At 52.0% G+C, this 16901-nt stretch overlaps 1 protein-coding gene across 2 annotated transcripts in view; it reads left to right on the top strand.

The window, feature by feature from the left end:
- The window catches only part of SDK2 (sidekick cell adhesion molecule 2), a 239661-nt gene that overhangs the window by 102531 nt on the left and 120229 nt on the right, over positions 1-16901 (top strand). For both annotated transcript variants that reach the window (XM_036997308.2, XM_036997307.2), the window contains exon 2: positions 10173-10332. In XM_036997308.2, the coding sequence (XP_036853203.2) occupies positions 10173-10332 (160 nt within the window). The remainder of the gene's footprint in view (positions 1-10172; positions 10333-16901) is intronic.

Below are 16901 nucleotides of genomic sequence, written 5' to 3'. Positions count from 1 at the left end.
CAGGGCCGCCGGCCTGATGAACGCGTGTGCTTCTTCAGCGGCGGGTCCATCTCTCAGCCTCTGCGGGGAGGCAGACACGGGGCGCTTTGTTTCTCCCTCCCCTGGGCCCAGCCTCGGACTCCTTTCCTGTTATCCAAGCACAGCACTGACCCCAGGGGAGCTCACAGGCCTCACTGAGCTGCAGGCGGCTGTGGGTTCAAAGCCCGGCTCTGAGCCTCGGCTGACCTCGTGCCTGCCTCCTCGGAGCTCTGGATAGAGAAATAGAAGGACAGTAATAACAGCTCTCCCCTAAGGTGGTCAGGGAGTTAAGTGAGGAAACGCAGGGAGATGCGCGGAGTAGGCCTTCAACAAACCCTTCTCCTCCTTCCTCAGCCCCACCCCACCCTGCTGCAGGGAAGAGGAGAGCGGAGAGGCCACTGGAATTGGGTGGAAAGCCCCTTCGAGGCTGAGCAGGGCACCCCCAGGCACCTGCTGTCCACCTCAGCTCTCCTCAGGGCACCTTAGGGACAATGACCCATCTCCCTTACTTGGAAAAGGGGATTGCCTTTGGCAGGTGTGCCTCCTGTGCCCGGCGTCCAGTGGTGCTGTCACTGGCCAAGGTGGATGCCGGAGGCCCCTGGCTGCCGGTTCCTGGAGGCGTCCCCGAATCCACCCATGCTCCCTCTCAGCTTCTCAAGGCCTGTGGGTGGTAGATGTTTCTCTGCCCCCAGAGCCTAGGGGACAGGCTGATGGTGGTGCCTCTGTGATAGAGAGAGCTCACCTGTTGAGGAATCTTCAAGAGAGTCACCTGGAGAAGGGACAGATGCCAGGTGGGACAAGTCTTCATGTCCCCACCCAGGCCTGGTGAGGCAGCTGACCCCAAAGCTGAGCTTTGACAAGGCCCTTCATCTCCAGGGGTCTCAGGTCCCACCTATAAAACCACAGAATTTCTCCGAGCCTGGGTCCCACCTCAGGATAAGCTGACTGTTGTCCACGTGGCATAGTGGGGCTTCTTGGGAGGAGCTCTAGGAGTTAGTGAAAATTTTATTATCGCTGCTTTTATAGCTCAAATGAATCTGAGTGCACTAAAATGATAATGGCACCGTTAGGCAAAAACATTCTAATCAATGGCGTAAGTTTAATCTCTGAACCCTCCAGCTGAAATGTAAGAAGGGGCTCCATTCCCTTCTGTTAATTGCAGAATAAGCCCATCGGAAAATGAGACCATCCTTCTTCCACACAAAGCTGGGGTGCTTTGGCATTATTCATGTGTGCGTCTCAGGCAGGAGCCCCGGCTGTGAGATGGGCTTGTGGAGATTTCACCAGGTAAAGATGAGGAGTAATAATGGCTGCCCCACATGGGCTGTTTGTGCTGGTTTGAGCAGTTAGCTCTCCCAGTACACCCATGAGTTAGATACTACTGCCATCTCATTATCCTATTTTTCAGCTGAGGAGACTGGGATGCAGAGGGGTCATGGAGAGATGCCCAGGGTCACACAGCTAGTGAGGGTCTGAGCCAGGATTCACACCCAAGTAATCCCAACCCCAGGTCCCAAAAAGGTCATCCTAACCCGTGTGACTACTCAGATGGTGCACCATCAGGGCTGGAAGGGAATGCACAGATCCCCCAGCAGCCTCTGCTCCCAAGAGGGACTTTGTCTGCTTTTTCATTCACTGATCTGGGCCCCACTGCATGTCAGACTTGCCCCCAAGCTCTAGGTCTGGGGAGGTGAGGGAGCCCCTGCCTCAACTTCCAATGGATGACAAACCAGCATTAGCATCTCCACATGTGGAGCAATGATGTGCATCCCATGTGCCACAGGTGAAGTAACTGCCAAAGTCTCAGGATGTGGAGGAGGGGACTGGAAAACAGTCACAGAGGACAGGACATTTGAGTTTGAAGGGACAAAGGGTAGGCACTAACATGGATAAAACAGCTGCGTCTTCCAGCAAAGGAGGAGAAAAAGGGCTCTTGGGAAAAATTGGCATTAGCAAAGGCCCTGGGGCACAGCGGATGTGGTGCGTGTGGAGACACACCAGCTACGGTCCAGAGACACAGGGCTCGGGCTGCAGACTCACTTCCCAGTGCCCCTTGTTCTCCACCAGGCTGCCTCCCACGGGATGATAGACGCGAGTTTCTGGAAGGCATTGCGGCAGTTTCCTGGGGCTGCCATAATAGAGTACCCCAGAGTGCCTTAAACAGAAATTCTCAGTTCTGGAGGCCAGAAGTCTGAAACCAAGGAATTGGCAGGGCCATGCTCCCTCTGAAGGCTCAAGGGAAGATGGCTTCCTGGCCTCTTCCAGCTTCCAGCGGCTCCCAGCTGCCCCGGGCATTCCTGGACTCATAGCTGCTCCCTGGGCTCTGCCCATATCAGGCCATGCCATCTTCTCCCTGTGCATCTATGCCTGTGTCCTTCCTCGCCTTAGAAAGACAACCAGTCACTTAGGGCCCACCCCACTCCCATATGACCTCATCTTAATGAGCTGTATCTGCAAGTGACCCTGTTTCCAAATAGGGTCTTATTCCGAGGTTCCAGGAAGGTACACGAATTTGCTGGGGGCACCATTCAACCCAGGATAGCCACCGTCTGGTCCTGTTCCTGGAAGTTACATCACTGGCATCCCTTCGCTCCCACGCTGGACCTTGCCATCATCCTTCCCCATTCGTCCATTCAGTCCTTTTCTGAGCATCGTCTGTGTCCAGGCTCTATGCCCACTGCTGGGAGGCATTGCCCAGCCCTTGTGGCTCTCTGTAATTCCTTTTTTTCTCTGTGACTCTTGGGCTGAATGTACAGTGGGCCGAGAAGGCTGGGGATACAGACGCCCTTCCTTCCCAGGCTGGGCCCCTCCACCCCACTCACCATTCCCCAGGGCTGTGTCGGGGCTCAGTTGGTCTGGCTGCCATGGTGGCTAGGCACCCCCTAATCAGATTAGTTGGGTATTCAAACAAATTGATGATCTGTTCCATTAGATGCTTTTTGAACACGCTTTTCTGAGCAAGAAATCCATTCAGCAGCAACTGTGGAGGCCAAGGCATAATTGATTGCCCCACCCTCCCAGGCCCCCCTCATCAGAGGTGCCTGGCTCCTGAAGGTCACTGGTGAGGATTAGATTAAGGAGGGCGAGAGCCTTCTTTCCTGGCTAATGAAGCACTTGGCATGCCGGCAGCACTGGGACTGAGCTGGGCCAGGCATCTGCCAGGAGACAGGGGAGGGGCATAAATTAGCATCTCATTTGTGGGAGCGGTGAGAAGGGAAGGCGGGGATAAAGCAGGAGCAGGTGGGCCATGTGGGGGTGGGAGAGAGGACCACCTGGGGAGCTGGTCCCCTCTGGTCCTGTGGTCTTTATCAGGCATCCTAGAGAGTGGCTGCTAGCCTCTGCGGGCTGTGTGTGCTCATGGGACAGGTCTGGAGGGCCAGGGTTTGAACAGGGCCACGTTCAACCTCTTTCTGGGCCCGCAGCACTCTGTTCCTGAGCTCACTGCCCAAGCCGCTCTCAGGCTAAGCATCTCCCCTGCCTGGATTTAGGTGGAAGAAGGACCTATAGGAATTGCTGACATTATACAAAATCTCCAGCTGCTCAAGCTGTTTCTACCTTGTCCTACAAGCCATCCCTCGGCAAACATTGGTTCTTGAGCTATCGTGGAGTGGCCTTGTAGCAGCTGAATTTGGAAGGCTCAAATTTGAGACAATTGGAGACCCAAAAGCTCCTTAAGGTCCTGGCTCCAAGCGGCAGGGAATGGGTGGGGCTACCATACTGCCCCTGGCCCTGTTCCCCATCTCCTCCCCATCACCTCTGAAGTTCTGTTTGGCAGAAAGATCCCCCTATGGGTGCCAAGTGCTGTGCTCTGAACTTGACTTACATTAGCTCACTAGGTCCTCCCAGAGTCCTCTTGGGCAGGGAGTGGAAGCTATATTACTGACAAGCTTCAGCAGGAGGTTACTCTGCTCAAGGTCAAACTCTAGTTAGCATAGAAACTGGGTGTTAAACTCAGTTTCTCTTCTCCCTCTGGGATCTTCAAGCCAGACCCCTGGAAAAGGGTGGCATCTACAGGCTGAAGTGGTGATCACGTTGTGGGCCGGGGGCCACCAAGGCTCTGATCCCACCCTTTTTACCTGACCCTCGCATCTGCTCATCTTCCGCACTATTTGGCCTCCTCCACTCCCAGGCTTCCCCGCCTGCACCCAGCCCACCCCCCTGAAACCCTTACCCTAGGTGGGCCAGTGCCTCCTGTGGTGTCTGCTCCATTATCCTTCCAACTAATTCTCAGGAAGCACTCCCAGCCTGTCACCTGTTTCACCCTCACCTCCAGATCTAGTTCTGGGGCGTGACATTGGAAGCTGGTGCGGGAACACCCCTGCCACATGACCAGCGTGATCCCTCCTGTGGCTTCAAAACCGGTGCCTGAGAGAGGCCACCATTCCTCACTTACCACCCGTGGGGCCACAGGTCGGGGTACAAAGAGCAGGACAACCGGCCTGTATCAGGCACAGATTGGAGTTTATTCTGTGTGGCAGAGTCAAATGAGTAAAACCTCCTGAGTGTCAGTTTTTTCATCTGTAAAATGGGGACATTCGCACCTTCCCTGAGAGGTTCTCATGACTCCTAACCGAGATGGCGGATATGAAGTACTTCATGGAGGGAAAGTCGCACAGGTAGAATGAAGTGGAGGCAGCAGGCGTGGGGGTGCAGGACAAGGGAGGGGTGGTGAGAGGCGCCTGTCCTGAGTCCCAGTTTCCTCCAACCAGGGCCCGGCTGGCTCAGGTCTGTGGCCAGCCAGCTCCAGGGAGGAGACCAGGTTGGAGGACAGCTCCAGGGAACACTGATTTTCCAGCAGGGAACCAGCTAGGAGGGCATGGAGGTCAACTCAGGACAAAGGTGACGGTGCAGAGACTAGGGGCTGGTGGGGTAAGAAGTTTGCAGGACTCCCACCACCCTCAGCCCTTTCCCCAAGCATTCCAGGGCCACTGCTGTATGCCCAGGAGGAAGCTCCCAACGGAGCCTTTGGGGTGGTTCAGTGCCAGGAGGGGGATTTGTCTGGGTCTGGTGCCCCTTGAAGCTGGCTCTGGAGGGCAGACAGACATCTGTTGGCCAATTATGCGGTGGTGGAGGTCTTTACCCTCGCTGCCACTCCCAGCCAGCAAGGTTCCAGCTCCAGGGGAGGTGGGGTTCCCAGGCCTGGCTGTCTGGGAAATCAAATCCCAGGAAAGATGGAGGGACTCCAGAGAAAGACTTTATTGTGCAGGGGCTGATGGAGGGGAGAGGTTGAAGCCGAGATAAGCTTCCCATGTAGCCTGGAGCCTGGAGAGGGAAGATGACAATGGCCATATTTATGGGAACATCAAGGGGAAGGCAGCCAGGCGCCCCTGAGCTGTTACGGGAAACCCATGACTGAGGCCTCTTGTCTGCCTCTGAAGGCTGCTCTTCTTTCAAGGGGCTCAGGCCCTGGTGGTCAGGAGCCCCCAGCCATGCCACTCCCTGTGCCTCATATGCACAGAGGACCTGCCCTTTCCTCTGTCACCAGCAAGGCAGACAGTGACTGCTCACCCTGCACTTTACCATACGAGTGTGTATCTGATTATAAGCAAGTAATCCATACCAGTGGGCACAATATAAAAGGAACAAAAAGGTATGGAGTGAACGTCAGCCACCCAGATCTCTTCCCTAGGTATCACCAAGTCCAATTTGTTATGTGACCCCTGTGAAAAGGCCTGTGCTGCACAAGCAAGTATATTTTTACCCTTGAAGGGAAGATAACTTGTACACAAGTGGTAGCTGGTCATGCACCCCATTCTACACCTGGCTTTTTTTTCACCTAACAGTGGTTCTCAAAAATGGTTCTGGAACCTCGTGCTGCAGAGAATTCTCTTGTCCAGAGGCACAACCATTTCTGGTGCCCTGTGGATGGACATCTAAGTGGTTTCCAAGCTTTTCCACAACATCATGTGCTGTGAGATGCTGCCCCTTCCCCCATGCACAGGTGTGTCTGTGGAGGAGAAGGTCCTCCAGGAGTCGACGGATTTGGGGAGCGGAGGGTGCATTTTTAGTTTTGGTAGAATTGCCAGATTGCTGTCTGTACGTGTGGAGCCCAGCTCCAGTCCCACCAAGCCATGTGCAAGCACGCCTGGGTCTCCAACAGGCTGGCCAGTTCAGGGTCTTATCATATGTTCAGCTTTTGGCTGAAATGATAGGGCAAAAATGGTATTGAGACAGGGACCATGGGCTTAGGCAGAATAGCCTCCGGAAAAAGCAAGGCAGGATATTTGCTGTCAGAGCAATGTAACTACATGCAAGGAAAACCCCTATAAAACTCTGTGTTAAACATTAAGCTCTAGGGTCATTCATTCTTCAGCAAGATCAGATCACATGTTTTTATTATGCTAATCATTTGTAATCATGTGTAAGCTTCACCTTAGCATGCTAAAGGCCCAGGCCTATGTGCTGTCTTCTCTCCTTCAGATCTGATGAGGTGATTTTGCAAACTGGGCTACTAATTTAGCCTGCAGACCCAGCTGTAAACAACATAGTAAAAGGCAGGAAGGATTCCACCTTCAAGATAAGAGTGCATTTTAACACCCAGGCAGTTTAAGAACTAAGATTCTTAACTTAACTCTTTAGCAAACAGACAATAACTCAGCTCACCTTGGAGGCTGGGCAGGCGGCCTTGTTTGATATGCTCCCCTGACCAAGACGCCGGGTATCCCAGGGAGAAATCAAAGCAGGAAATTCTTTATGTTAAGTTAATTCTAAATATTCAGGGACCACTTAACAAGCCCACACCCCTAAGCTTTTCTTCACGTTCCCAAAAATCAACTGCCTATAAAGCCCCTAGACAATGCACCCCCACGGGCTCTCTTGTCCCCTCACTGTATCTCTCAATAAAAGCCTCTCCCTGGCTCTCCTGCCTTGGGTGTTGGCGAAATTCATTCTTCAACTCCACAAACAAGAACCCCGGCATCAATGTCATATTGAGTTTTTGCCTTTCTCTTTATCATGAGGTTCAGCATCTTTGGATATATTTCAGTTACTTGTAATTCTTTTCTGTGAACAGTTCCTATCCTTTGCCCATTTTTCTGTTGTTCCTCTTTTTCTGATTGATTTATGGGAATATTTTTTTATATCCAAAAAAATGAGGTCTTTGTTTGTGATAAAAGTTGCAGATATTTTCCCCCAGTTTGTCATTTGTTGCTTTTGTTTACGGGTAGTTTTTTTTCCAGGTGGAATTTTTATATAGTTGAAGGTATCAATCTGCTTTATGACTTCCTGGGGTTTGTATAGTACTTTGAAAGTATTTGGCAGACATTTTGCTTCACCAAGATTATATATTTTTTAACCTCTGTGATTTTTTTTTTCCAGTTCTTCTGGAATTTCATTTTTCATGCATAAAACATTGATCCATCTAACATTTATTTTGAGGTAAAGTGTGAGGAAGATATTCAACTTTAATTTTTTCCCCCCCAAATGGCTCCCTAGTTATTCCGAAGTGACTTGTTGAATAATTGATCTCTTCCCACCGACTTGAGACTCTACTTTCATCACATGTTAAATAATCCCATGTACTGAGTTCGACTTCTGGATGCCCAAGTCTGTCGCTTCACCATCTTATTATTGATGATAATTGCAGCTTTATAATATAGTTCAGTACCTATGCTCATCTCCCCTACTGCTCTTTCCCTGAATTTGCTTGGCTATTCTTTTTTTTTTTTTTAATGTGAACTTTAGAATCACTGTCTAGTTAAAAAAAAAAATATATCTGTCCTCTGTGTATCTCCAAAGTGAGGAAAAATTAAGAGAATGACATCTGTGTAATGTTAATTCTTTCTATGCACAGTTTCCGTCCATTCTCAGTTGTCCCTTTCCCACTGAGCAGGAGGCTCACTCACTGGGCCATGGTGTACAGTTGTACAGGTTGTATACTGCACAATCCTAGGACTAAGGCTGCAAGTAGCTGCCAGTACCTGCCAACAGAGTCTGAGCTCTTGTCTCTGGGATAATCTGCCCATGTGTGGATGTGATCAACAGGAATAGAAGCCACTGTCTTATAGCATGTGCCAGGTACTTTTCTAAGCACTTTGTCTTCTAATTTATTAATCCTCACAACAAACATATCCCCAGATACAGCTAAGGAAATTGAGGTGCTAAAAGGTTAAGTTGTTCAAGGTCAATGATTTGTGTTACCCACCTGTGCGTTCATGACACAGAAATCGGTTCCTGTACAAAAACACACACAGACACACACTTGAACACAAACACACACGTAAATACACAAACACGATCACACACCTGCATACATACACAGATGCACACAGATCCATACACAGGGACACGTGTGCATACACGCTGCTGTCTCCGCCGGTCTCCTTCCCATCAGCGTCTCCTACGCCTCACATTCCCCATCGCCCTGCCATCTCCTGCCTTGGGACAAAGGCTGGCCCATCAAGACCCCTGTATCAGATGGCAATGGACCTTTGTGGGGGGCAGGGGCTGATTGCACTGCAGGGGCTTGGGGATAGGAGCCTCTCTCCCAGGCCACCCTGGGAGGATAACAGGAGATGAGGGATGCAGAGTACCCAGCTCCATCCAGCTGGGGACCCAGCAGGTTCTCAGGGAAAGATATCCCCCGCCCCCTCCTCTTCCCCCAGGTCATTATCTTCAGCAGCCACTGGAAGCAACCCAGCCAAGCAAAAGTCATTCGGCTCCAGGCTGGCGCCCCCAGGGAGTCTGAGAAATGAACTGCAAATGCGGACTGGGGAGAAAATTGCCCAGCGAGCTGGCTTACAGAGGCGAGGGTGTCTGCGTGCAGCGCGCGTGTGTGCACGTGTGTGTGTGTGTGTAGGCGCACAAGCCGCCTTCCCCTCTGAGTGTTCTGGCTCTGAGTCAGCCCCACATCCAAGGGACTTAGTCACTAGGGGGCTGGGAATGTTATTGTTTTAAAACAAACGAGTGATGACAGGAACTAACAGAGGGTTTTTTAAAACGAGATTCAAAGGGCTCTTGAAAGCTGCTGGAGAATATGAATGTGCCTTTGAAGTGCGAATGTGCCCATTTGTTAAACAGAGGGCAGAGCGGGCTGCCTCCGCAGGCAGAGAATCAGTTTCCTTGTCAAATGGGTGCCTCCCTGCTTCTCGGCCTCTGATGCTTGGCCAGGGGTGGACTAGGATCCCAAAAGCAAGGGACTGGAGTGGGGTGGGGGGGCGGTGACCGCTCTCTCCAGAGTACACGCTCTGAAAGTGGTGCATTTCCAGGTGTTTTGTAAGGCAGTATGCTCACATGGCAGTTATTAATAGTGGCACAGAGATGTGCCTTCAGGGAAGTAGCACCAGGTTCATGAGCGATTGAAACATCAGTGGACAGACAGTGGTCAAGGGCAGGTCCTCGCATGTGCCTGACTTGCTCTCCCAGTGGCCCCCACGGTGAGGGTCAGTAGCAGGGATGGGTTCAAGGAGGACTGCCCCAAATAATCACAAGGTGTACATTCATGAGATGGAGACCTTGGGCGTCGGGTGAGGGTGCTCTGTAGCCTGGCCAGTTGACCTGGGCCCTAACTGTGCATTACAGCTGCCGCTGAGTTGTCAGTCTGTACTTGAGCCCAGAATGAAGCCTTGGCACAAAGGTGAACCTGTCTGAAGACCCTGGACCTCTAATTCTGGCTAAATCTGAGCAAGTGGGGATGGAGGGATCAAGCAGCCTGACAGCGGAGGGCTCCCCTTGGCGGATTCTGCCCTCAGTGCCTTAGAGGGGTCTCTCCCAGCCTGGGGAAGCAGGATTCAGTACACCCTGTCACCTGCAGCTTGAGTCAGCCCACCTCCCTATTTTCCTTGTGACATTAACACTCCTTTTGGCTGAGGTTCATTTCAGTTAAGTGTCCCTCTTTCCTCCTGCCCTGGAGGGAGGAATCTGGAAGCACAGGGTGTGGAACGATCGGGATCCCGAAGCTCCTAGAGCATCAGGGTGGCTGCAGAGGCAGTGAGGCTGGTGTGCACTGGGAGGAGAGAGGGGGAACTGGTTGGTGGGCATGGAGGACTCACTCGGACATCAGGCTGACCCGAGGTCCAGTCCTTCCCAGCCAGCTGACCTTGGGCAAGTTACCTGCCTGCACCTGCTCCAGCTGCCTAGGGGCGCAGGGCACCAAGTGAGCGACCGTACAGCGGTGAGCAAGGGCTAACCAGCAGCTTTGTGTGTGTTTCCCACAGATGACGTGGCCCCCTATTTCAAGACGGAGCCCGTGAGGACGCAGGTGCACCTGGAGGGGAACCGCCTGGTGCTCACGTGCATGGCAGAGGGCAGCTGGCCGCTGGAGTTCAAGTGGCTGCACAACAACAGGGAGCTGACCAAGTTCTCCCTGGAGTACAGGCAAGCCGCGCCCTCCCTCTGCCCACTCTTGGCTGTTGCTGCCGTGCTGCCTGTGTGGCAGTTTGGAGGCAGGAGTACCCTCTCCAGTGGTACTGGGAGACTGGGGCAGGGGAGCAGAAGTGGGGAGAGGCAAAGACAGCCCTGTGTCCCAGGGTAAAAAGGCCCCTCCAGGCTGAGCCCAGCGGAGGATGGCTGTGGGGTGGGGTGGGGGTGGGGTAGAGGTGGGGGTCAGGGGTGGAGATAGGTGGCTGGTGCAGCAGTGGGTGGGGCAAGAGCGACAGGGTGGGGAGCTCACTACAGGCAGCTGGGGCGGTGGCGTGCATGTGGCCAGAGGCCCCCGCCCTGAAGAACCTTGCTATCTCCGGGGGAGACTCTTAGAGGGCCCTGGGTCCGAAGGAGCGGTGGGATGCATGGCGACCTGGGATCAGTAAGGGGGCACTTACTGGGATCCTTTGTGGGGCAATTCAGGTGGGATATGAGGGGCCCTGCCAGGGCCTTTGGGTTTATCTCCACTGTCTGTCTGTGTCCATGTGCTGAGCTCAGGCTGGCCCTTCCCTCCCAGGACACACCACCCAGCTGGGAGTAAGGAGAGGAGGCCAAGAGAGGGGGCCTCAGGAGGGCAGCCTTGCTGCTGCAGGTGTGAGCGGAAGGAACCACTCCCCCAGCCCAGCCTGGTCTCACCCTTTCCTCCTGCCTCTAGTCTCCCATCTCGGCCTTTTTTATTGGCTCCCAACCCTGTGGTTGGTGATTAATCCCCGGGCCTGACGTACACAATCGGTTTTGCTGGGGAAACAAGATTGTCTTGCCCTGGGGATGTCGATACAAATCTGCCGCCCGGGACAGGAATGCAGATGAGAGGAGGGGGTTGAGTTGCTTAAGGACCTGTGCCTTCAGGAGAGCCGGGAAGCCGGGAGGCCAGAGGTTACTCTGACCCCTACCGCCTGGTCCCTTTGCCCTGGCTCTGGACTGGGTTGGCTCGTGGGTGGCCTCCTCCTTTGGCAAGGAAGGAGCGGGAGGGGCCAGGGCAGGAGGACCACCTTGCCCCCTGTGGGCAGAGAGAGACCCTGGCCAGGATGCAGGAGGCCCTCTAGCGCCGGCCACTCTGGGCTTTGGGTCTCCAGGGCCCCGCAAGGAGACTAGGGGAGCCTTCCTGGGAAACCCCCGTGACGGTTCTCCTCGGGGGGCCCAGAGCCGCTCCCAATGCTGTTGGGCACCCCTCGCCAGTCTGGCCAGTCTCTTGCATCCTCTGGGATGGTGGAGGTGCTTGAGTCGGAACACCGGCAGCATGTGAATGGCGGATCATGGTTGGAAGTGGTGCCAGGGCCTCCCAGGCTTCCCTTGACTCCGACCGGCAGGGAGCCAGAGGCAGGACCCAGGAGGAGAGTTGGTTTTTTATCTGATCCTTTGAAAACAACTCTCGGTCCCTCAAGGCATCCAGGTAGTGTTCAGGGTCCAGCTACCGATGATGGTAACAATAATTGGCAATGAAAGGCAATGCCTTATATGGCAGATATACTCTGTGCTCTCTGTGATTATTTATTTAATCCTGCCAGCAATCCTATGAGTAGGTTCAATTATTTTCCCCATTATACAGAGGAGCAAACTGAGGCATTTAATCTCAAACTAGAGAGAGCAGACAATTCACCCTGGGCCTCAAAAATAATCTGACTCCAGGGCTGGAATTCTTTACCATTCACCACACTGCTTCTCATTAAGGGATTGCTGCTATCACTTCCTTAATGTATATCCTAAGCAATCTTTCTGCGAACTGTGTAAGTTCTAGAAAACAAAGTGGTAGGGAGAATGCAAATACTCCCTTTCAGAGCTCAGTTGCATGGAAGTTATTCAGAGGGACAAAAGTGAGCTTCCACTGGGGATCGTCCCGGCTCCTTGCCTCCAAGAACACTGGCCGTTGTGGCGGGGCTAGGGCCACATGCCCCGGTGCAAGTCAGTCAGGATTTTCCTGGAACGCACAATGCGCTGCACCCACGAGGGAAGGTCTGCCCTCCTTAGCATGGCCTCCAGAACTCTTCATGATCTGCTCCTGATAGCATGTGCCTCGCCTCCAGCTATTCCCAGCAGAGGTGACATGCTGCCACCAAACAGGACCCTCATGTCCTGAGTCCTAGCACAGCTCCCTGCAAGTGCCCTCTTTCTCTGTTGGGAGCCACACAAAGACAGCCGGAACCTCATGAACTGTGGCCATCTTGTTGTCTTTGTGTGGCTCCCAACATTTCTCCCCTTTTCGGAAACTGTCCTGTCCCCTCCCCCTGGAATATGGCCCCTTTCGGAATCTTCTCTTTTCCTGCAGGGCACCAGCTCTTGCAGAAAGCCTTTCCTGATTGAACAGGTGTGTTGTCTCAGTCACCTCTCTCCCACACACGTTCATTCTGCCTTTCTCTGCCCTTTGTCACTGTCCGGAATACATCCCATTGCACCCTGCCTTCTGATGATTTACGTGAGACTCTGCAGGTTCCAGGGATGTCAGAACTCAGAACCGAGAACTTGATAGTGCCAGGCCCTTTCCCATCTGGACTGCTCAGCTGTGCCCACCTCTGGATTCAGACTTCTTTTTCACATGGTGAATGACACTAGAAGTTCAGGATCATAGGCTTATAGCCAGCCACATGATTTCAAAGTATAAGGAACTTCCCTGAAAATTTCATGTATAAAATCCCAGGGAAGGACTCTGATTGGTCCAGCATGGATTCTCCCTGACCAGTTGTGGTGTGCGGAAGCGCAGAGTACCGTGACTGGCCAGGTCTGCACTGTATGTCTACTCCAGGCCACAGGACACACTGTCTGTGTGTGGCGGGCCCCACACCAGAGCCACATGGTGGAAAGGATGATGAAAGTTGTTAACAGAAGAAGGGAAAAGGGTGTCTGGCAGCCCAAAGACACCTGTGTCTACTTTACCACCCCTATCCCCAGTGAGGGCCTGGCTCATAACAGCTATTTTTTAATTCCTTTCCTTCTTTACTTTTAATTTTGAAAGTTTTCAAATCTTAGAAAAATTTTAAGTACATTACCATAAAAACATGTATGCCTTTTACCACCCACTAATTGTTGATATTTTGCATCATTGTGCACACACTCTCGCTTTCTCCAAACACAGATATTTATGCATGTTTTTGCTGAGTTATTTAAGAATTAGTTGCTGACATCATGTCACTACCCCTTAGTAGAATTTTCTGAGAATAAGACACATTCTCTTAGAGAATCACAAGGCAGTTTCCACACCCAGGAATTTTCACATCGATACAATGCTGTTATCTAATCCACAGTCCATGCTCTGATTCTCCATGTGTCCCACTTAGGTCCTTGATGGCCACTTTTATTGTTGCTGGATTCAGGATCCAGTCAAGGACCACGTTGATTTTAGTTGTTGTAACTCTTTAACCTCCTTAAATCTAGAACTATTCCTCGTGGTTTTTCCTGTACTTCACAACATGGACATTTCTGAGCGTTCAGCCAGTTGTGCAGAATGTCCCCCAGTTGGATTTGTCCAGTTCTATCCTCATGATTAGACTCACATTAAACCTTTTTGGCAAGAACATTATGTAGAGGTGCACCCTTGTGGATGCTTCATCCTTGAAGGCACCCAGTGTGAGTTCGTCCCATTATTGGTGATGTCAGGTTTGATCAGCTGGTCAAGGTGATGTGCACCAGATATCTGCGCTGTCAGGGTTACGAGGTGTCTTCTTCCCTTTGGATGATAACCTGAGACTGTGGGAATATTTGCCCCAGGAATCTCCCACCCAGGGGTTTGGTATCCTTTGGTGAGTCTTACCTGAAGCAGGTATTACTATGCTGGTTGTGATAAGCAGATTTTCCATTTCTCTTATTCCTTTGACTTTACATTAGTTGCATTCTTCTGTAAAAAAAACAAAAAGATCTTCCCTTTCTCACCTCCTTTTGTGGTAAAATAATTTACATTTTTAACTCATAGATATTTCCTATTCCATGCATTTAAATCCATCCGTGTCATTATTCATCTTGATGCAGGTAGTAACCCAAACTTGGCCTTACTTGGCCAGTAGGACGCCTTCGGGCTGGATTCTGGGTCCTTGCGACAAGCCTCCATTGGATTTCTAGCACTTTCTTACTTTTTAGCTCAACAAAAGTTCACAGATTCACCTTTTAAGTAAATGCATTTTGAAAACTGCCTCATGTAGGAGTTTAGCCAAATTCTCCCCACATGGTTCTCTGACTGCTGCTGAGAATTTCCTAGTCTCTCACAAAACCTAGGCTTTGAGTTGGTAGTGAAATCCAATTTTCAGGCAGAAAGATGGCTGAATTTACTCAGCAAGTCGAGAGAAAATAAGATTGGAAGTGCTGCCATAAACTTAACTGTATCTTCCACCCCATCTCCAAGGAAGAGGTTTGCATTCACATCCAGTCTCCAGGGGTCATTATTCTCTATAGGATCTGTAACGGAATAGGCGTGTGTGTGTGTGTGTCTTAGTACCAGTGACTGTGGCTGTGTGTGTGTGTGTGTGTGTGTGTGTGTGTGTGTGTGTGTGTGTCTTTCTAAGTACCAGTGACTGTGGCTATGTGTGGGTCCACATCCACCCAAGGGGCATTATGGGGTTCAGCCCACCTGACACAATCACACTACCACTGACTAGCTCTGTGACCTTGGGCGGAATTGCTTGGCCACCCCGCACTTGGTTTCCTACCTTGGAATTGGGCTCAGGAATGCCTACTGTAGGGGGTTATGGTGAGAATTAATGAGATTATGGGTTAAGCCCAGTCCCTGGTGCAACAGACATAACATAAATGGTACCTGCTGGGATTATACAAGGTGTCATCTCAATAGAATGATGGGACAAATCGGGTAGGAAACCCACCAGACCTTTGTGCGAGGTCTCGCTCCTCCCAAGTGGTCTGGGGGCTCTGTACACCTATTCCAGTGACACTGCTATGACCCATGACCCTTTTTAGAGCTCCTCTTCGTCAAGTCCTGTGAGAGCTCCATGTTGGCAACATAGTCTATCTTTTTTGAAACCATCCTTGAATTCCCAGTTTAAGAAACAAAATAGCTCTAACAGTTGGGGGTACCACTTGTGTACAAAGCAAAATCTGACTCTTAAAGAAAAGATAGATCCCATATGGGTGAGATACTGCCTGGGAAGAGCCTCCCCAAGGTTTGGGCATCGTTCCTCCGCCACCCCTACCAGTGGAAGAGCACACAGCGTCACACAGCAACTGACAGTGTGTGCTGGGGGGCAGTGGGGGCAGGGTGAACACAATACTCAGTGGACGTGTAAGGTCTCCTGTGATGTTACAGTGCGTGTGTGATTCCTTCACAGTCTCAGATGCATGATGAACGATTGTGAGCTTGTGTCCGTGCAAAGCCCACAGGTGTGTTTGTGTAACTTCCTAACTGCATCGGATGGTAACTCCTGTAAAGGTCAGGCTATCTTACGCTGCCACTGGAGCCTCTTCCGGCAGATGGCTCTCCCACACTCCCTCCCACTCTCCCCTCCGGGCCATCTCCCAGACTGAATCAATTCTGCCTCAGTTTGCATCCATTTCACCAGCCAGGGCTGCACAGCTGGGGACAGAGCTCCGCCAGCTCAAGAAATGGCAGGTCAGGCAGCAGGGATGGGGGAGAAGGGAGGGAGGGTGGACCAAGACCACCTGTCCTTGTGACCAGGTCCTGGCAAAGTCATCAGCCAGATTATTTTGTCCCGCCCTGGTTAAGACCTCCCATAATTACTCTCACATGTAAAATGAAGAAAAACAAATCAGCTAGGCAGATCTCATACACACACACACACACACACACACGATTCCCACGCATAACCAAGTGGCACACGCAGAGGAGGGCTATTCGTCCAGGTTCGCTTGGTGCCAGGAACTTCACACACACCATCTCGCAGCAATGTTTTCACCCTCTGCAAACGAGGAACCTGAAGCTCAGAGAAATTTCGGAATTTGTCAGTCATCCAGAGAGTAAGCGGCAGATCCAAGCAGTCTTCTGAGTGTATTCCTGGGCTTTCTGCAGGGACACACAGCCTCCCGATCTGGCGCCTCTGGCCCTTCGTCATTCTCCTGGCCCAAGGGCCTGGAAGCCGGGGGCCTCTCAAACCCCAGGAAGGGTGTGAGACCAGCCGAGGTCAAGTCCTGTCCTGGAGGCCCCAGATGGCCCCTGGGTGGTGTGCAGAAGGGCAGGTGTGGAGAGGGGATGCTCAGGTGAGCTGGGCTGGGCGTCCAGCTGGCTCCAGGGTGGGTCTCCGGCCCCAGTGCTAGGCCGATGTCCCTGGAGGTGGAGCCGTGGTGTGGGAACCTGCGCAGGCTCAGCAGCAGGGAGAAGAGAGCCAGGGTCTCTGTCTGGCCTAGGCAGGGATCCACAATGTGAGGCCCCAGCTAAGCGCAGAGCTATGCACAGGGCGCAGCTGCCGCCTTTGAAATTCTTCAGAGGAGAGAATGAAGAGAGACTTTCCAGGCCAACTGCTTTGTCTCTCGCTTATCCTCTGGCCTCCCCTTAGAAGTGAGAGCAGGCAGCAGAGGCCAGGGAGGCAGGGTCTTACCAGCAGCAGTGCTGGGAGTTTGGTGCTATTACA

Source organism: Manis javanica, chromosome 4, assembly GCF_040802235.1.
Source record: "Manis javanica isolate MJ-LG chromosome 4, MJ_LKY, whole genome shotgun sequence".
Lineage (NCBI taxonomy): Eukaryota > Metazoa > Chordata > Mammalia > Pholidota > Manidae > Manis > Manis javanica.
This window is presented reverse-complemented; position numbering and strand designations above follow the sequence as displayed.